The following is a 22435-nucleotide window of genomic DNA, read 5'->3' as shown; positions in this document are numbered from 1 at the left end:
TGTCAATTTCATGCCATGTTGCACTGCACCAAGCAGGGGAAGTACACCTGCCTGACAAATCGTATAGGCCACATGGATCATTACTTTGTTAAGCAAAATGATGTGCATGTTAGCAAAGTCTCCAGGCCTTATTTGTTAACATTGCATAACCACATTTGGACTGAACTATACTAACCCATCTGATACTTCCAAGATAGATAAAAGATAGTTACGCATTTTACACCTGTTAACTGGTACCAAGGTTAACTGAAGTAGCCCGGGCACATCATGATTATATTGATAGACTGTGGCACAAAGTAATTTTTTATAGCAAGAGGTTAACTACAATGAATTTGTAAATGAGTAATGTACGCAAGTGTTCTTACATAGTAGATCTGAAATATTTGGTATGTTATGTATTGGTTATATTTTTGCACCATTTGAATACAGGTTTGTGATCCATTATTTGGAATGCTTGTTGTGTGTGGTTTTCCAGATACATGTTTTATTTCTGCAATTTAGAGAATGATTCCTAAAATCAATTACAGGAAATTAAAAATACAACTATCCTCACATCTAAATTTATTTAAGTTGTGATCGTTTTCAATGCATTGTTTGGAACTACACAATCATCAAATTAGTTCATTGCCAAATAACAATCTAGGTGCTCACCAACACTGACAGCCTTTCCTCACTGACCCAGCATATACATCCAATGTCCTACCTCATCTGGGTGCCTCTACAGTTGACTAAGTACTCATGCTGGGCCATGTGATCAGGGTGTTTCCTCTCCCTCCTCTTAGAGCTGGTGTGACTGTACATCTCATTGAGTGGCCATGCTTGATATAGATGCAGGTGCCATCTTGTAAAAAAAATTCAGCATAAAGTGGCTTTGGCTGAAGATGTACAATGTGCAAAAATGAATAATGAATGAATAATCTGAGAGTACCCTGAAATGCATACCAGGGGGGAAATGTATGAATCTCCGGATTCTTCATCTCCGGCGTGTTCAGCCTCTTCAGCGCTTAAATTTAAAGCGGTGCTGCATTGTAAAGGGAAGTTTCCCTTTACAATGCAGCGCCGCTTTAAATTTAAGCGCTGAAGAGGCTGAACACGCCGGAGATGAAGAATCCGGAGATTCATACATTTACCCCCAGGTCTTCCATGTAAATCATTTTATCTGCCACAGAAAATATAGTGAAGGCGGAAGTTCTCCTGCAGATGATGCATTTATTCCTGGGGACCATATTTGCATCATGCTGTTCTTCCTTCCATAGATTGCAGATGCAGCTATGGAAAGCTTATTAAAACAATAAATGTAGATGTAATATATTTTTTGTGTAAAATTCTCATGCGTGCCAAAAACAAGCTATTTCAGTTTGGCAGGTCACAATACCCGCAGCATTGAGTCCCCTTGTTATAGTGGGACACAGCACCAACCTGTGTAGCACTGGGGTGAATTTCCTTAGGGGGAAAAGCCATTAAAAATGTGGTCCAACCCCCTAAGTTAAAAAGCCCTGTGCTGAAAGTTGTAGTTAAAACTTTAAAGTAAAAAACAACAGCATTTTGTATATGTGGCACTACTGGTCCCAGCAAGCACTAGAAACCTTATACTGCTTGGGTATGCTGGAGCCTGTAGAACTACAAATATCAGTATACCCATGAGAGCCAGAGCATACTGGCACTTTTAGAACTACAAGCACCAGTATGTTCTGTGATCCTCTTCTTTGTTTTTGTTCTTCAGGTAAAGGTAAATCATAGGAATGAAAAAAAAAAATGCACATTAGTACTTGAGAGGGGGAATTCAGTTGTTCCCCAGTGATGTAGCATCATGGATTTTTCCTCGCACCCCATAGAGACGAGGAGGAAAATCTGCGTAGATGGACATTGCAATGATGTCCAACGGCTCATCGCCGGAAATTGAGTTTCCCCTGTGGAGTCCCAATGGAAATGACAGGCTAGCAGGCCAATCAGCAACTAACCAATACAGAAGAACTTTGTTCTGGTTGGTTAGAGCATGAGAAAGCCATTCTGATTGGTTGGTTGTGACTAGACCCTATGTGGGCATAAACTTAATTGTGTCAATAAGGTTAATGAACCTTAATGCTTCAATGTTCATTGAGCCCCTCATGGGGTCCAGCCCATATTATAGCATGACTAGCCCAGTCTGTCATAGTCTGGTGCTGATTGCTGTTTCTGCAGGGGAACCTCAGGCTGTTTGCCTTTCCGCATTAGCAGCATCCATCTCAGGTCATGAGAGCTGGTGCTTAAATCACTTTGGGGGTTGGGTGCAAGCATTTTATTTATTCATTTATTTATTTTCCTTTTTAGAAATACTACATTAATATGCCAATCATAATTCACGTATCTAGTATGTGGCCACATCCTGATACACTTAAAGCATACCTTAGGCCATTATACTTGCCTTCATGCAGACGCATTTAACACACTATGTTGAGTTGCATGTATCTTAAAATACATGCAATTCCGAATAAAGACATAAATGCTTCATTTTTGCGGCACACATTTCAAAGGTACGTTCTGGTGCTTGCAATCGTTGATGATGATAATGTTAATGTAAGGTAAATAAATGCAGATAATTAAAATAAAATGTTGTATATTTTCTATTTGTACAGCTGCACAATTGTTTCATTGAAATCAATAGTTTTGAGAAGAATGAATTAATTCTACACAACGGACTGGAAGTTGGTTTATTAACTTGCAAAGATGGCAAAAAAGTGGAAACCAATTGGAAAATAACATTTACTCCTGAAGGTAAATTGTTTTCAATGGGACTGACACAAATACATCTTAATCATGTTTGTGTCTATAGAGTATGTGAATTGTAGCATGGTTCTTAGATGCTAATAACTTGTGATTTAATCTGCACTTTGTTTAATCCTTCATTCACCAACACACCCAGTCTAAATAAAATACCATGCCAATGTATAGTTTAATCATACTCACCAATTTTATACTCTTTCCCTACAGGAATCATAGGGGAGTTGAAGTGTGAGGACAGGTGGGGGTGGGAAACGGTGAATTGTGCCATTCACCATCATCATCATCATCAGTTATTTATATAGCACCACTAATTCCGCAGCGCTGTACATTCACATCAGTTCCTGCTCCATTGGAGCTTACAGTCTAAATTCCCTAACATACACACACAGACAGACAGAGAGGCAGACTAGGGTTAATTTTAATAGCAGCCAATAACCCACTAGTATGTTTTTGGAGTGTGAGAGGAAACCGGAGCACCTGGAGGAAATCCATGCAAACAAAGGGAGAACATACAGACTCCACACAGATAAAGCCATGGTTGGGAATTGAACTCATGACCCCAGTGCTGTGAGGCAGAAGTGCTGTCCCTGCTTCAGTAACGCAGTGATGCAAAAGCCAAAAAGGACGCGATTAGAGTTGCTTTCAGTTACCCAGCACAGAAGTGAGGAGGTCACAGGAAGAGGTGAAAAGGTCCCAACACCTTCTCTCCCCAATTTCTACATTCTCCTCCCCTGATCGGGCAGTACCTCATTTTCACCAAAACCTAGCAACTGCCCTTGATCAAGTGGCTCCAGCGACACTACATACTCCACGTAGACTTAGTTGTCAACCGTGGCACACTAAAATAACACGAACTCCACAAAAACTTTCTCGTAAAGCAGAACGTCACTGGCGTAAATCTTGTACCTCTAATGATTTCGTCACATATACTGATATCTACCACTCCTATAGAAATCCTCTGGACACTGCAAAACAAACATACTTCCAATCTCTCATCTATGCTCAGGCTTCTAAGCCCAAACGCCTTTTTAACACATTTAAATCTCTTCTGAATCCTCCCACCCTAAATCCTCCGACTACCATCAGTGCCCAGGATCTTGCTTCCTATTTCAAGGACAAAATAGATAAGATCAGACTTGAAATGATATTATCTCCCACGACTAGCAATCAGCTCAATTCCTTTATAGCACCCTCTGACACTCTCTCTTCATTTAATCAAAACAAATGAAGAGGAAGTTACTACTCTCTTCTCATCTTCCTACTCTACCTCCTGTCCTCTTGATCCCATTCCCTCACAAATTAGTAGGTCCCTGTCTCCTGTGCTCATTCCCCCTTTAACTAAAATCTGTAATCTATCTCTTTCTACTGGTATTTTTCCATCACTATTCAAGCATGCAGTGATTACTCCCATTTTACAAAAACTAAATTCTGACCCAAACTCTCTCTCAAATTACTGCCCCATCTCTCAGCTCCCATGCCCCTCCAAGCTTCTCGAGAGAATTGCCTACACTCGCCCCACACACTTTCTTACAGCAAACAACCTATTGAATTCTCTTCAGTCAGGCTTTCGCTCTCAACACTCCACAGAGACTGCGTTAACCAAGGTTGTCAATGATTTGATCACAGCAAAAAGTAAAACCATTACTTTCTTCTAATTCTCCTGGATCTCTCTGCTGCATTTGACACTGTTGACCACTCTCTCCTCATATAAACGCTACAATCCCTAAGTCTTGAAGGCACTGTCCTATCCTGGTTCTCATCCTACCTATCTAATCGCTCTTTCAGTGTTAATTTCTCTGGATCCGCTTCCTTTATCAGTTGGAGTACCACAATGCTCAGTCCTAGTTCCTCTGCTATTCTCTATCTACACCACTTCTCTTGGAAAACTAGTAAGTTCCTTTGGATTTCAGTATCATCTCTATGCGGATGATACACACATTTATCTATCCTCTCCTGATCTTTCACCATCTGTGTTGTCTCAGGTTACTGACTGTCTTTCTGCCATTTCATATTGGATGTCTTCTCGCCAACTCAAACTCAATCTTTCAAAAACTGAACTTAATAATATTCCCACACAAAAACAGAAGCTTCCTGCCTGACATTTCTATTTCTGTTGATAACATGACAATAAATCCCACACCGCTATCTCACTGCCTAGGTGTAATCCTTGACTCACAACTATCATTTATTCCCCACATCGACTCTATATCTAAATCATGTTACATACACCTAAAGAACATTTCCAGAATCCGCACATATCTCACACAAGACTCAGCAAAAACCTTAATTCATGCACTCATCATCTCCCGCATCAACTATTGCAATTCCTTCCTTACTGGTCTTCCCAAAGTCAGACTTGAACCCCTACAATCTATTTTGCATGCCGCGGCTAGATTAATTTTCCTTGCAAACCGTTCTTTCTCTGTTGAGCCACTCTGTCAGTCTCTACATTGGATGCCTGTATTTGAACGAATCCAATATAAAACTTTTCTACTAACATACAAGGCCATCAACAAAATTGCACCGACATACATTTCCTCACTTGTCTCAAAATATCTCCCAACTCGACACCTCCATTCTGCACAAGATCTGTGTCTCTCTTCCACTCTCATCACATCCTCCCATTTTCGGTTACAGGACTTTTTCCGGGTTTCACCCACTTTGTGGAATTCCCTCTATCGCACAGTACGACTTTCCTCTAGTCTTCAAACCCTCAAGCATTCTCTGAAAACCCACCTCTTCAGGCAAGCTTATGATATTCCTCAACCACAATCTTAATCTCCATAGGTTACCCTATTACCACCCTCTACACAGCTAGCACAGGACAACAACCCTCTGACCAAGATTGCTACACACACACAGCCCTCTCAATACTTTTACCTTTGCATTCTAGCTGGTCCAGTGTGCAATATGATGTAGCACATGCCCTTGTGTTTCAAACTTTCATTGTCCCATAGATTGTAAGCTTGCAAGCAGGGTTCTCTTACCTCTCTGTCTGTATGTAGTACCCAGTATTGTTTTATTAATGTTTGTTCCCAAATGTAAAGCGCTACGGAATTTGCTGGCGCTATATAAATAAATGTTGATGATGATGATGAAGATCCTCCTGGCAATCTGGGGAGTGTGTCTGTGGCCTGGTGCCAAGAGTGTCCAAAGTACATTATGGCAGAGAGAATATGAGTAAAATGGGACAGATCTGAGTCAGAAGTTACCTCAGAATGTGGTTGTATGATAGAGATATACAGCATATGAGTGAGTGAACCCGGAGACATCCTGCTGGAAGCCGAGAGGTAGTGTACATTGAAGGAGCTGAGAGAACACTAACAAGTAAGTGTCAGAATGAAAAATTTGAAGTGCCACCACCGCAGAGGAGGGGTGAGCAGGCCTGAGAGAACACTAGCAAGCCGAGTGAGTGATGTTACTCCCACAGAAGAAGGGGATAGAAATACTGCTGATAGAGAATGGATATGCACCGAGACACCACTTTAAAAGTGACTGTTCAAGTATCGTAACTATGTCGTCCCTTTTAGTACTGTGCAGAAATAGACAGGAGATATATATAGTTATTTTACTATCTGCAACCCAACTATAGTACTGGAAGAGAAGTAGTGTAAAGAGTTTATATTTTGCAATATAGAGATGGTCTGGCATTCAACTTACCACGCAAACCAACAACCTGCATTACCATGCAACAACATCTTTGTCCATGCTTAACAAACATTACTGTAAAACCTGCATGGGCAGGGACCCTCTGTTGGCGTATGACCACACCCACCAGCCAGTCAGGGCAGAGGAAAGCATAAGCAAGGCGGTGCATTACTTGTGTGGCCTAGAGGGATGCATAGCAAGTAACCAGAAAATTATTCCAAAGTTGTTCAGTACATGTTGTCATATTCCAATGTGTCTATCTCACACCTTTAGTCGCTGTCTGTAATTAATAACTAAACTACCTTGGTAGTACAAATGTACACGATAGCAAGCTTTTTTCACCACCTTTTCCTATTTTCATGTCATAATTTTTTTTATAAAACTTCAGCATTCAATTCCATTTCATTCCTCTACATGCTTTGAAACGTAACATCTGTGCAACCAGGGGCTGGCTGGCAGACTTTAGCCCGGGGGGCAAGCACATAGCACTGCCCCATAAGTAGTAGCCCATCCTTAGAGGGTGGTCCTTAGTACAATATATATTTAGCATTATAAAAAGAGACTGTTTTAGAGTTGCTTAACTCAGCGATACTTTATTATTATAAATGATAAATTTTAAATAATGGAAACAAAAAATGCAACAAAAAACAAACCTCAGTTTAAATTGCATTTTACTTTATATGTTCCTTTTCCCTACAGCAATTTTGTTTTTATTAAATACCTCGCTCATTATAATGGGGTATAAATCATATTATAGCAATAGATTATATAATGTCCTATTACAGTACTGAACACAGGGGCTAATTTATCAGAATGCAAAATGCCCTTTTGCTTTAAAAACCTGATTTTTTTGCCAACAAAGGGGCGTTTTTTCTTTGCATTGGACTATATACTAATAGGGTTATTATTTGTTTTAGGGACCCCTATGATGGAACATGGTTATCATTTTAGACAAATACACAATCAGTACTGTGCGCACTACTGTTAGGTGCAAGCAGCTCTGCCTTCACGAATAGTACAGTGTGAAGCAAGACATATCTCCCAACTGTCCTTCAAGTCAGACCAAATCTTGACTAAGCGAGACAGTCACCCAAATTCGGGACTGCTCCAACAGATTCAGGACAGTTGGCAGACTGTCCTCCTCTCTCCTACCTGTTCTTGTCACTTTCACCACTTGTGACTGCTGGCAGAGCCGTAACTAGGGTGGTGCGGGCGGTGCCTTCGCCCAGGGCGCATGCCCAAGGGAGCGAGCAGCCGCCCGCTACCTTCCTCTGTGCCATGGCTCAATCACACACAGCTTCTCCCACCAGAAACAATTTGTTCCTGGCATCAGACGCTTGAACGGCGCTGTAGCTGCGGCCGATTGGCAACCTGCATTAGCATTTAGAACGCAAATGCTAATGCAGGATGCTGCTCGGCCGCAGCTACAGCGCCGTTCACCGCTGACCACCACTGTAAGTAAAAAGAAAAGTAATCTCCATAACAAACTGCTCATAAGAGCAGTTTGTTATGGAGATTACTGAATTCTATACAACTACCCTTCTTACTCAAACCTTACACCTAGCTCCTCCATACCCTATCTCCTATTCCAGCAAACTTATATACCACCACTCTTCCCACCCACCTCTACTCCCACTGATCTCACTGACACCTTATTTTACTCAATCTATCTCTATTTCTCAACTATTTAATTAAACTATTTTTAATTTGATTTTCACAATATATCATTAAGTCTCTTTTTTTTTTTATTTAAAAGTTTAATATAAACTTCTATTGTATAATATATCTTGTTATTTTTATGTATGTATTTTCGTTTTTATTTATTTTCATCAATATATATATATTATATATATATTTATATATATATATATATATATATATATATATAAAATGTATTATTTTTATTTATATTTAATTGTATTTATTTTATCGAAGAACATATGTGAGCTAGGTCAAATTCTTTTATATAACACACAATGACAGGGTTTAATGGGTTGTGTGTGTATGTATATATATATATATATATATATATATATATATATGTGTGAATTCTTTCAGTAAAGTGCTAGCCACACCCACACATTAGGTTGGCCACACCCACTTGCCAAATGCCACTCCAACTTAGATGGGGGGCGCCGGTACCCTGTCTCGCCCAGGGCACCAAAATGTGTAGTTACGGCACTGACTGCTGGTGTCTTTAGATCAGTTGATGCTTGTCTAGATCCTGGAATGTTGAATGACCTAGTTGAAAAAAAAAATGGGTACATGAAATTTAGAAAACTCCAACCAGTATCGGTGTTAAGTCAATGTAGCACCAACGTTTCATAATGCCTCCCTCCAGCCAAAAGTCAAAATAATAGTATTCACATTTGATTAATAGATCTACTTCCCTCCAACTAGCCCTGACATTAAATTAATAACATACACATTTAATAAATAGAGAAAAACAAGCCCGCTCTCGGTATATCCCACATTATATATGGTACCAGCTGCTTGGCAATAAGCTTGCACTCTGTATATCCCATATTGTATGTGGTACCAGCTGTGTGGCAATATAAATGCCCATATATGTATACAAAACAAAAAGACAGTTGTCAGCGCTTATCCTTCACACTGCATATCTGTGTGTGTCTAGCAAAATGAAAACATCATAATCATCATGTAGGGTAGACGTGTGTGATTTCTACAATAAGTGGGATTTTCTCACAAAGTGGACGAAAATGCACAGATAGACAACACAGTTGGACAAACATTGGACTACATTTGACTTGATTTTACTTCCAGCAATAAGCTACATCTGCCACAGCCTATTTCTGCATTACTTGTCTATCTATATGGAACAATGCAAAGAGGTAATTCTTTAAAATCCCCTAACTTTTTGGCTTTAACTCCTTTTATCACAATGTTTAACAAATTGCTTTTCTTGGTCTCTTTTCATGGCATGATCTTTAGAACTGTGTCATCTTTCACACCCCTTCCAACACAAACATTTGTTCATATTGCACCTGCATTACTCCAGTCACCTTTAATCAACACCCATGAACTGCTGTCCTATTTATTATCTCTAACAAGTACAACCTCCACCTGTCGCCAGAAAATAAAAAGTCACACATCTTACAATCCCCTTGCCTATCTTTCTCTCACTCTGCTTCTATTAGCTGGTGATATGTCACCTAATCCAGGTCCCCCACACTCCTCACACACACATACATCAGAGCACTACTGTTCTATAGCAAACCTCAAACACATCACCTTTCTCCCCTCTCTTCAAAAGTCCTTTAAATGTGCCCTTTGGAATGCACGCTCTGTTTGTAACAAACTTACCTCCATTCATGATCTCTTCCTCTCAAAAAACCTCAACCTTCTGGCAATAACAGAAACATGGCTCATGCAATCAGACACTGCCTCACCTGCAGCACTTTCACATGGTGGCCTCCATCTCACCCACACCTCCAGACCTGAAGGCAGACAAGGAGGTGGGGTTGAACTACTTCTCTCCCCACAGTGCACGTTTACAGTTCTCCCAAATGTCCCATCACTCACGTTCACATCTTTTGAAGTACATGCTATTCGCATTTTTAATCCATTCTCTCTACGTGTTGCGGTGATCTATCGTCCCCCTGGAGCACAACAACAATTTATTGAGGATTTCTCTGCATGGCTCCCTCACTTCTTATCATCAGACATCCCCACCATCATCATGGGTGATTTCAACATCCCCATTGATAACCCACCTTCCAAAGCTGCTTCAAAACTACTCTCTCTAACCTCCTCACTTGACCTCGCCCAGTCAATTGAATCATCTATTCATAAGGATGGCCACTGCCTTGATCTTGTTTTCTCTAGACTATGATCAGTTTCTAATTTTCTTAACACACCCTTCCCCCTCTCGGATCATCACCTTATCAGCTACTCACTCACCCCCACTGCTCTAACCTCTCTACTGTCTAACTCTACCAAGCCTCCTCATACCCGCAGAAATCTGAATTCTATTAATCTTCAAAAATTTTCCACCTCTCCCCAACACCTTCTCTGCCCTATCTCTACATTCTCATCCCCTGAGATGGCAGTACCTCATTTTCACCTAACCTTAGCAACGGCCCTTGATCAAGTGGCTCCAGCGACACTACATACTACACGTCGACTTCGATGTCAACCCTGGCACACTAAAGCAACACGAAATCTTCAAAAACTGTCCCGTAAAGCAGAACGTCACTGGCGTAAATCTCGCACCTCTAATGACTTCTTCACATATACTTCTGTCTACCACTCCTATCGAAATGCTCTGGACTAGAGATGGGCGGGTCCGGTTCTCCGAGAACCGAACCCACCCGAACTTTGGGTATCCGAGTACCGAGCTGAGCAGCTCGGTACTCTCCCGCCCATTCCGAATCCAAATCGAGGCCGAACGTCATTGTGACGTCGTCGGATCTTGGGGCTCGGTTCTCGCGATACTTCAACTTTATAAATACACGCCTCCACAGCAATCCATTTGACAGAGGGAGAGAGCAGGGTGTAGTCATAGGCTAATTAGAGCAGGGACAGAGAATACAATATTGTTCTTGCAATTGCTCTAACCAAAATCGCTAGTGCAGAGAGGAGGATAGAGGTTTATTATTTTTTCTTCATATTTGGCACTCCCCAGCGCTTTTGGGGTGTCCCCCATAATTGTGCATAAATATTTCTGGCTGTCAAAAGTCATACCTGTCAGCAGTATCTACTAAATAATTTTTAGCACTCCTCAGTGCTTTTGGGGTGTCCTCCCTAATTGTGCATTAATATTTCTGGCTGTCAAAAGTCATATCTGTCAGCAGTATCTACTAAATAATTTGTAGCACTCCTCAGTGCTTTTGGGGTGTCCTCCCTAATTGTGCATTAATATTTCTGGCTGTCAAAAGTCATATCTGTCAGCAGTATCTACTAAATAATTTGTAGCACACCTCAGTGCTTTTGGGGTGTCCTCCCTAATTGTGCATTAATATTTCTGGCTGTCAAAAGTCATATCTGTCAGCAGTATCTACTAAATAATTTGTAGCACTCCTCAGTGCTTTTGGGGTGTTCTCCCTAATTGTGCATTAATATTTCTGGCTGTCAAAAGTCATATCTGTCAGCAGTATCTACTAAATAATTTTTAGCACTCCTCAGTGCTTTTGGGGTGTCCTCCCTAATTGTGCATTAATATTTCTGGCTGTCAAAAGTCATTTCTGTCAGCAGTATCTACTAAATAATTTTTAGCACTCCTCAGTGCTTTTGGGGTGTTCTCCCTAATTGTGCATTAATATTTCTGGCTGTCAAAAGTCATTTCTGTCAGCAGTATCTACTAAATAATTTTTAGCACTCCTCAGTGCTTTTGGGGTGTCCTCCCTAATTGTGCATTAATATTTCTGGCTGTCAAAAGTCATATCTGTCAGCAGTATCTACTAAATAATTTTTAGCACTCCTCAGTGCTTTTGGGGTGTCCTCCCTAATTGTGCATTAATATTTCTGGCTGTCAAAAGTCATAACTGTCAGCAGAATCTACTAAATAATTTTTAGCACTCCCCAGTGGTTTGCGCTCAGAATGGATTCAAAGCAGTCCACATATGATCTGAATGAGCAACCAGGTTCTGTCACCAGTCCTGATGTTAGTGTTCCCAGTACGTCATCTGGCCAAGGCGATGTCAAACAACAGAGTGTTTTCAAATTAGTGCAAAAAACAAAAACCAAAAAAAAATGTACTGTATTCAAGCGAAAAAGAAGTGTAACTGAGCAAAAGTTAAGTGACGATAAAAAAAAAATTGCAAGCATGCCATTCTACACACGCAGTGGCAAAGAGAGAATGAGGCCTTCACCTTTGGCTATTAGTGGCAGATCCCAAAAAGTTACCCAGCCTACAATTGGTGCACAACTACTGTTACGCGTCAAAGCCGAGCTGCAAGATAACAGTGAGGCATTACAGGAGAATATTTGCTCTGATTCACAAATGACAACAATCCCTGTGGAGAGTCCATCCAACAGTGGGATGTCTAATCGTGAGCATTCTGCTGATGTGTGCCTTAATAGCCCGAGTGTAGCCGGTGATACCCAAATTGAGGATGCCACTTTGGAATTAGAAGAGGATGAGGGGGAGATTTGTGTAGGCGACGAGGGCGCTAATGAGGATGTTGATGAGGATGAGGTTGTTTGTGTAAGTCCTGCACCAGTGGCAGCAGTTCTGGCACGTGACAAGAAAAAGGCCATTGTCATGCCTGGGCATAAAACAAAAAAATCCACTTCTTATGTGTGGAATTATTTCTACCCAAATCCAGACAACAATTGTATAGCCATTTGTAGTGTATGTGAAGCCACAGTCAGTCGAGGGAGGGACCTTAACCATCTTGGAACCTCGTCTATGTTACGCCATTTAACGAGAGTTCATGGCAAAGTGTTGGGAAAAGCTGAAAGTTCTTCCCAAAAGAATACAAGCACTCCCTCATCAGCTAAGACCCTCCGCTCACCGACATACCGACGGCTACAAAATACACCCACCACACCATCCTCATCAATATCCTCAGTAGCGCTTGGAGTTAGCCCGGCATCCCACTTAAGGCTGGATGACTCCGGCACTATTATTGATTCCTCTGAAGAAAGCGTTAGTCCTGCTGCTGCTGTTGCTGCTGCTGGGGGTGAATCGTCAACCCAGAGGCAGGTTAATAAAATGAGCAGTCCTACATTTCAGCAATTAACTGTGAAACAATCATTTGCGAGGGGAAGCAAATATGACAGCAGTCACCCAGTCGCCAAGCGAATCACAGACGCCATGGCTGCAATGTTAGTGTTAGATCTGCGTCCAATCTCCACAATAAACGCAGCTGGTTTTTCACAGTTAATTGAGGTTTTGTGTCCGCGTTACAGAATTCCATCGTGACACCATTTCTCCCGTAAAGCTATTCCACAACTATACCAAAAAGTGTGTAAAAATGTAGAGATTGCGCTGAAAAATGCCATTCTGCCCACTGTTCACTTAACCACAGATATGTGGACAAGTGGAAGTGGCCAAACCAAAGACTATATGACTGTGACAGCCCACTGGGTTGGTCATTCACCTTCACCAGCAGGAACAGCAGCAGCATGTACACCACTACGTAACATTTGTCACAGGCAGGCCACTCTTTGTATCACCGGCTTCACTAAAAGGCATACGGCTGACAATTTGTTACGCAAACTGAGAGATGTGATTGATGCATGGCTTATACCACTCGAACTCTCCCCAAGGTATGTCATTTCAGATAACGCCAACAATATAGTGCGAGCATTACAGCTGGGTGATTTCCAACATATTCCCTGTTTTGCTCACACCATCAACTTGGTGGTGCAGAGCTTCCTACGAAATAACCGTGAGGTGCAGGAGATGCTTTCGGTGGCCGGTAAAATTTCAGGCCATTTCAGGCATTCAGCCACAGCATGTAGGAGATTACAGCAGCTCCAAGAGCAGTTTAACTTGCCCTGCCACCAACTTAAGCAAGAGGTGGTAACTCGGTGGAATTCCACCCTGTACATGCTTCAGAGGATGGAGGAACAGCGCAAAGCCATCCAAGCATATTGCACAAGTCATGACATTGGGAAAGGAGGGGGGATGTATTTCACTCTTGCACAGTGGGGAATCCTTTCAGTGCTGTGCAAGGTGCTGAAACCATTTGAAGTTGTGACATGTGAGGTCAGTGCAGACTCTGCTAGTTTGAGCCAAGTCATTCCTTTAATTAGACTATTGGAAAAGCTGCTTGAGAAAATGAAGGAGAAGCTAAAAGCAAGCAATTCAGCAAAGTATGTTGGCCTTGTCGATCAAGTACTTAATTCGCTTCACAATGATGCTCGAGTTATTAAGATCTTGAACTCGGATCAGTACGTTTTGGCCACTGTGCTTGATCCAAGGTTTAAAACCTACATTGAGTCTTTACTTGTAAATGAGCGAGATGTGAACTTTTGCAAGGAGCTATTGCTCAGCAAGTTGGCCGCTGAACTGGGCCTCGGCTTGACGACGTGTCCTCCTTCACTTTCTCAAGCTGTTGCTCGTAAAAAATTAAATTTCCAAAAAAGAAGCAGGGAAGACACAGGGGGCAGACGAGAACAATTTAACATCTGGGCTGGTTTGAAGGATTTTTCAAAAAAATATGTCACTTTGCCCATAACTCCATCCAATATGAGTATAAACATGCAAAGGATGGTGGAGGATTACTTTCAAGAGGTAGTTGATATGGAAATGTCAGACAGTCCCTTTCCTTACTGGGAAGAAAAGCAGGCCATTTGGAAACCCATGTACAAACTTGCTTTGCAATACCTAAGCTGCCCACCCTCCAGTGTGTACTCTGAACGAGTGTTCAGCACAGCAGGGAACTTAGTCAGTGATCGCCGTAGAAGGTTACTTCCCAAAAATGTGGAGAAAATTATGTTTATAAAAATGAACTACATCTTCCACGAGGAAGGCCTTCACCATCCAAGACATCCAAGCACTGACTGTTCTCTAATGGAGGATTCAAGCGGCGATGAATTGATAGTCTGTGATGATGACGTACACACTGATGAGGGTGAGGATTAAGCTGAAGATGATGCCGATAACATCTTTTTAAAACTTTCTATGTAAGTGTAGGGTGCAATCTACCCCCAAAGAGGAAAGGGACTTGTGGCATTTCCATATCACATACCATCTTGAAAGGCTGCTGTTAGGGCAATTTATCCTTAAGGGTAGGGTGTCATAGACAGAGTGACCCTAAACTGGCTTTGTCCATTTTTCATAATATTGTACAGTCTATAATGGCTGAATTTTTGGGTATTTTATACAAGTGGAGGGGGGCCTAGAGAGACAGAAACCAAACTGGCTTTTTCCATGTCAATTAATATTGTACAGTCTATAATGGCTGAATTTTTTGGTATTTTATACAAGTGGAGGGGGGCCTAGAGAGACAGAGTGACCCCAAACTGTCTTTCTCCATGTCAATTAATATTGTACAGTCTATAATGGCTGAATTTTTTTGTATTTTATACAAGTGGAGGGGGGCCTAGAGAGACAGAAACCAAACTGGGTTTCTCCGTGTCAATTAATATTGTACAGTCTATAATGGCTGAATTTTTTGGTATTTTATACAAGTGGAGGGGGGCCTTGAGAGACAGAAACCAAACTGGCTTTTTCCATTTCTTTACATATTTAACTATAAGTGTAGGGTGTAATATACATTCAAAGACGATGGCTGCATTGCCAATATGCATAGATGGAGAGGAAGACAATCTGTTTTGTGTGTAGAATAGGCCTACCAACGAAGAATTAAACTGTTTTTTTGGATGATTTATTACCTCAACAATTAGATTACTTGTCTCTAAAACAGTTGGAGCACTAAATTGGGTTAATTTAGGCCCAAAAACATGGATTTTCCCAAAAAATAGCAAAACAAAACCAAACAAAACCAAAACCAAAACCAAAACACGCAATGGCGGTTTTGCAAAACCAAAACCAAAACACGACGGTAATCCAGATCCAAAACCGAATCTAAAACCAAAACACGGGGGTCAGTGACCATCTCTACTCTGGACACTGCAAAACAAACATACTTCCAATCTCTTATCTATGCTCAGGCTTCTAACCCCAAATGCCTTTTCAATACATTTAAATATCTTCTCAATCCTCCCACCCCGAACCCTCCATCTACTATCAGTGCTCAGGATCTTGCTTCCTACTTCAAGGACAAGATTGACAAGATCAGACTAGAAATGGTATCCTCTTCCTCAACAAGCAATCAGCTCAATTCCTTCCCACTACCCTCTGACACCCTCTCTTCATTTGACCCCACAAATGAAGAGGAAATTTCTACGCTCTTCATATCTTCTTACTCTACCTCCTGTCCTCTTGATCCTATTCCCTCGCAAATTGGTAGATCCCTGTTTTCTGTGCTCATTTCACCTCTAACTCAAATCTGTAATCTCTCACTCTCTACTGGCATCTTTCCATCACTATACAAGCACGCAGTGATTACTCCTATTCTAAAAAAAACAAAACTCAGACCTAAACTCTCTCTAAAATTACCGTCCCATCTCTCAGCTCCCTTGCCCCTCCAAGCTTCTAGAGAGACTTGCCTACACTCGCCTCACACGCTTTCTTTCTGCTAACAACCTGTTGGATCCCCTTCAGTCTGGCTTTCATTCTCAACACTCCACAGAGACTGCGTTGACCAAGGTTGCCAATGATCTGATCACTGCTAAAACTGAACGCCATTACTCTCTCCTAATTCTCCTGGATCTCTCGGCTGCATTTGACACCGTTGACCACTCTCTTCTCATACAAACGCTGCAATCCCTAGGTCTCAAAGACACTGTTCTATCCTGGTTCTCATCCTACCTCTCTAATCGCTCTTTCACTGTTAATTTCTCTGGAGCCACCTCTGCTCCGCTTCCCCTATCAGTTGGAGTACCACAAGGCTCAGTGGTAGGTCCTCTGCTGTTCTCTATCTATACCGCTTCTCTTGGAAATCTAATAAGTTCCTTTGGCTTTCAGTATCATCTCTATGTGGATGATACCCAAATCTATCTATCCTCTCCTGATCTCTCGACATCTGTGTTGTCCCGTGTAACTGACTGTCTTTCTGCCATATCATCTTGGATGTCCTCTCGCCAACTCAAACTTAATCTTTCTAAAACAGAGTTAATAATATTCCCACCCACCAACAAGAGCATACCTGACATTTCTATCTCTGTTGATATCATGACCATAAATCCCACCCCACAAGCTCGCTGCCTAGGTGTAATCCTTGACTCACACCTATCCTTTGTTCCCCACATTGACTCTATATCTAAATCCTGCTACATACATCTAAAGAACATTTCCAGAATTCGCACATATCTCACGCAAGACACTGCAAAAACCTTAATTCATGCACTTATCATATCCCGCATTGACTATTGCAATTCCCTCCTTACTGGTCTTCCCAAAAACAGACTCAAACCCCTACAATCTATTTTGCACTCTGTGGCAAGACTGATTTTCCTTGCAAAACGTTATTCCTCTGTTGAATCACTCCGTATGTCTTTACACTGGCTGCCTGTTTTGTACCGAATATAATATAAAATACTTTTACTAACCTACAAGACCATCAACAAAGCTGCACCAACATATATCTACTCTCTTGTCTCAAAATATCTCCCAACTCGGCAACTCGGTTCTACACAAGATCTGCGTCTCTCATCCACCCTCCTTACATCCTCCCATTCCCGTTTACAGGACTTTTTTCGGGCTGCACCCACTCTATGGAATTCTCTCCCTCGCATAAAAAGACTCTCCTCTGGTCTACAAACTTTCAAGCATTCTCTGAAAACCTACCTCTTCAGACAAGCTTATAATATTCCTCAGCCACCCTCTTAACCTCGCTACCTTTAGCCTGTTACACAATTTCACACAAGACAACTACCCCCTGACCAACATTGTTGTGTGATGGGATCATTTAGCTTATGAGTCACTTTTACCTTTGCAGTCTGGCTGGGCCAAAATGCAAAATGTAGACTTAACCTCATGTGTCAATCTCCCATTGTCCCATAGATTGTAAGCTTGCGAGCAGGGCCTTCTCACCTCTTTGTCTGTTTTACCCAGTTTGTTTATTAGTTAAATATGTTTGTCCCCAATTGTAAAGCGCTATGGAATATGTTGGCACTATATAAATAAATGATGATCTGTGTTGTCCCGTGTAACTGACTGTCTTTCTGCCATTTCATCTTGGATGTCCTCTCGTCAACTCAAACTTAATCTTTCTAAAACAGAGTTAATAATATTCCCACCCGCCAACAAGAGCATACCTGACATTTCTATCTCTGTTGATAACATGACCATAAATCCCACCCCACAAGCTCGCTGCCTAGGTGTAATCCTTGATTCACGCCTATCCTTTGTTCCCCACATTGACTCTATATCTAAATCATGTTACATACATCTAAAGAACATTTCCAGAATCCGCACATATCTCACACAAGACACTGCTAAAACCTTAATTCATGCACTAATCATCTCCCGCATTGACTATTGCAATTCCCTCCTTACTGGTCTTCCCAAAAACAGACTCAAACCCCTAAAATCTATTTTGCATGCTTCGGCAAGACTGATTTTCCTTGCAAATAGCTATTCCTCTGTTGAATCACTCTGTATGTCTCTACACTGGCTGCCTGTCTTCTACCGAATCCAATATAAAATACTTTTACTAACCTACAAGGCCATCAACAAAGCTGCACCAACATACATCTCCTCTCTTGTCTCAAAATATCTCCCAACTCGGCAACTCCGTTCTGCAAAAGATCTGCGTCTCTCATCCACCCTCATTACATCCTCCCATTCCCGGTTACAGGACTTTTTTCGGGCTGCACCCACTCTATGGAACTCTCTCCCTCGCACAATAAGACTCTCCTCTGTTCTACAAACTTTCAAGCGTTCTCTGAAAACCTACCTATTCAGACAAGCTTATAATATTCCTCAACCACCATCTTAACCTCACTACCTTTAGCCTGTTACACAATTTCACACAAGACAACTACCCCCGGACCAACATTGTTGTGTGACAGGATCATTTAGCTTATGAGTCACCCTACCTTTGCAGTCTGGCTGGGCCAAGATGCAAAATGTATACTTAACCTCATGTGTCAATCTCCCATTGTCCCATAGATTGTAAGCTTGCGAGCAGGGCCTTCTCACCTCTTTGTCTGTTTTACCCAGTTTGTTTATTAGTTTATTACGTTTGTCCCCAATTGTAAAGCGCTACGGAATATGTTGGCGCTATATAAATAAATGATGATGATGATGATGATGATGATGATGATCATCATCATCATCATCACCACCATTTATTTATATAGCCCCCCTGATTCCGCAGCGCTGTACAGAGAACTCATTCACATCAGTGCCTGCCCCATTGTTGCTTACAGTCTAAATTCCCTAACATATCCTAACATTCCCTAAATTACACACACACAGAGAGACAGAGAGAGAGAGAGACTAGGGTCAATTTTGATAGCAGCCAATGAACCAGTAACCAGAATACTAGTATGTTTTTGGAGTGTGGAAGGAAACAGGAGCACCTGGAGGAAACCCACGCAAACACGGGGAGAACATACAAACTCCACACAGATAAGGCCATGGTCGGGAATTTAACTCATGACCCCAGCGCTGTGAGGCAGAAGTGCTAACCAATTACCCACCGTGCGGCCCATCATGAGGTATTGGTTCATATTTTGATCAAAAGATTTAAGCCTGCATCCCAACGTCAAGGGTACCTCATTATATGCAGGTCCTACACTGACCTATATGCTTTAAACACCATTAAAATGCAGTTAAAATCAGGTGCACTCACCTCCCAGGTATACATCCAGCAAGGGCTGGCTTGTGAGCCACACCCAAATGTGCCTTAAATAGGCTTAATGGCCAGCTGCTATGACAAAAAGGCAATATTTTGAAACAAAACCAGAGAAAAACAAGCCCGCGCTCGGTATATCCCACATTATATATGGTACCAGCTGCTTGGCAATAAGCCTGCGCTTGGTGTATACCATATTGTATGTGGTACCAGCTGTGTGGCAATATAAATGCTCATATATGTATACAAAACAAAAAGACAGTTGTCAGCACTTATCCTTTACACTGCATATCTGTGTGTGTCTAGCAAAATGAAAACATGAGGTATTGGGTGTGGCTCACAAGCCAGCCCTTGCTAGATGTAAATCCCTATACCTGGGAGGTGAGTGCATCTGATTTTAACTGCATTTTAATGACTAATGCATCCTGACTAAGTATTGCTCATTATTGTGACGCAAACAATAAAGCACCGTTTGATTGGAGGCTGTCTGTGTCTGATGTCTGCGGGGTATCAGTGCCAGAAGTACTACAAGTGGTATATATATATATATATATATATATATATGTGTATATATATGTATATATATATATATGTTAGTATGTATGTATATATATATATATATATATATATGTGTATATATATATATGTGTATAAATATATATATATATACATATATATATATGTATATATATATATATATATACATATGTGTATATATATATATATGTGTATATATGTATATGTATCATCATCATCATCATCATTTATTTATATAGCGCCACTAATTCCGCAGCGCTGTACAGAGAACTCATTCACATCAGTCCCTGCCCCATTGGAGCTTACAGTCTAAATTCCCTAATATATACACACACTCACACAAAGACAGACAGAGAGGGAGACAGACAGAGACTAGGGTCAATTTTTGATTGCAGCCAATTAACCTACCAGTATGTTTTTGGAGTGTGGGAGGAAACCGGAGCACCCGGAGGAAACCCACGCAAACACAGGGAGAACATACAAACTCGACACAGATAAGGCCATGGTCGGGAATCGAACTCATGACCCCAGTGCTGTGAGGCAGATGTGCTAACCACTAGGCCACTGTGCTGCCCAATATATATATGTTTGTATATATATGTATATATGGATACATGTGTATATATATATATATATATATGTATATATGTATATATGTATATATATGTATGTATATATGTACATATGTATATATATGTATGAATATATGTATATATATATATATATATATATATATATATATATATGTGTGTGTATGTATATATGTATGTATATATGTATATATATATTTATGTATGTATATATTTATGTATGTATATATGTATATATGTATATGTATGTATGTATATATGTATATATGTATGTATATATGTATGTATATATGTATGTATGTATATATATATATATATATATATATATGTGTATATATATATATATATATATATATATATATATATATATATATATGTGTGTGTGTGTGTGTAAAGCATATTTGACATTTAAGCATATGATCTATTGGTATATATTTGAAAAAATTAATTACATCTTTTTTATATTTGAAACATGCATTTATGGACAGGGAATTGTATTACTGATTGCTGTGTATTGTTTATCATAATTTTATGTCTATGTTGCCCTTTCGTCCTCTCTTACATTATTTAGCTATAATACAATATATTTGATTGAATTTTATATTTCTATGCTATAATACCTATTAAATTAAATGAATACTGATTCCATTTATTATAAATTCTGATGCAATAGGAGGTCATGCTACATTTATAATATGTATTAACCAAATCACAAGATGCTACTTATTATATTATCAATAAGTTTACAAATATTTATGTAGAAATAATAATTTGTAAGGTTTGTTTTTTTCTTTCTTTTATTGTTTTTATTTCATATACAATATACTGTACTGGTTATATTATATATTTTATATAAACTTTCTTTGTTTTAGTTTATTGGAAGTTTGTGCAGCCAGGATATTTTTATTTGTTTTTATTTCATGCATCATGATAACATAACTACAAGGTTTACTAGTGTTAGGCAATCTGATACAATTCAAGGGACATATGGTGTGGGCCTCTAATCTTTAAATGGGATACACATTACCCTGAATAGCATAATTACTTAATAAAATAAATATAAACAGAGAAAGAGACACTTTTATCTATAATACTTTATCAGCAAGCATTTATAAAAAGTGTTACAAGCTATATAAAAACAAATATGACATTAAAGTATGAAGGAGCAGGGGGCTGCAGGTGATGGCTCAGAGGGCCGCTTGTTGCCAATACTGTTCTAAACCCTTTTCAAAATAAATACAGACGGGCTACTTTGATTCTTTACCTTCATCCAAGAACCTTTACATGCAGCAATTGGTACTTAGTTCTAGAGGTGATTTGTCAATTACAGTGGAATTTTGCAAAGTCAAACAGAATGGGCAATCACATAACAAAACTAGCAGGTAGAAAGCATAGTCAAGTCTAAGTATCGGTAACAAGAGCAGACAGAGTACAGTCAGTGTCCAATACATGCAGGGTCAGAACACAAATAGCAGACCTATATTAATAAAGTTTAGCGTTGAAAGTAGTAGTGCCAGGCCTGGACTAAATGCAGTTCACATCAGAAAATGCAACAGCATC

General features: G+C 40.3%; 1 protein-coding gene across 4 annotated transcripts in view; it reads left to right on the top strand.

Moving 5' to 3' along the window:
- The window catches only part of LOC142139147 (granulocyte-macrophage colony-stimulating factor receptor subunit alpha-like), a 122217-nt gene that overhangs the window by 57065 nt on the left and 42717 nt on the right, over positions 1-22435 (top strand). For all 4 annotated transcript variants that reach the window (XM_075196501.1, XM_075196502.1, XM_075196503.1 and 1 more), the window contains one exon: positions 2616-2754. In XM_075196501.1, the coding sequence (XP_075052602.1) occupies positions 2616-2754 (139 nt within the window). The remainder of the gene's footprint in view (positions 1-2615; positions 2755-22435) is intronic.

Source organism: Mixophyes fleayi, chromosome 2, assembly GCF_038048845.1.
Source record: "Mixophyes fleayi isolate aMixFle1 chromosome 2, aMixFle1.hap1, whole genome shotgun sequence".
Classification (NCBI taxonomy): Eukaryota; Metazoa; Chordata; class Amphibia; order Anura; family Limnodynastidae; genus Mixophyes; species Mixophyes fleayi.
Note: the sequence above shows the minus strand (reverse complement) of the source record. Positions and strands in the feature narration are given on the sequence as shown.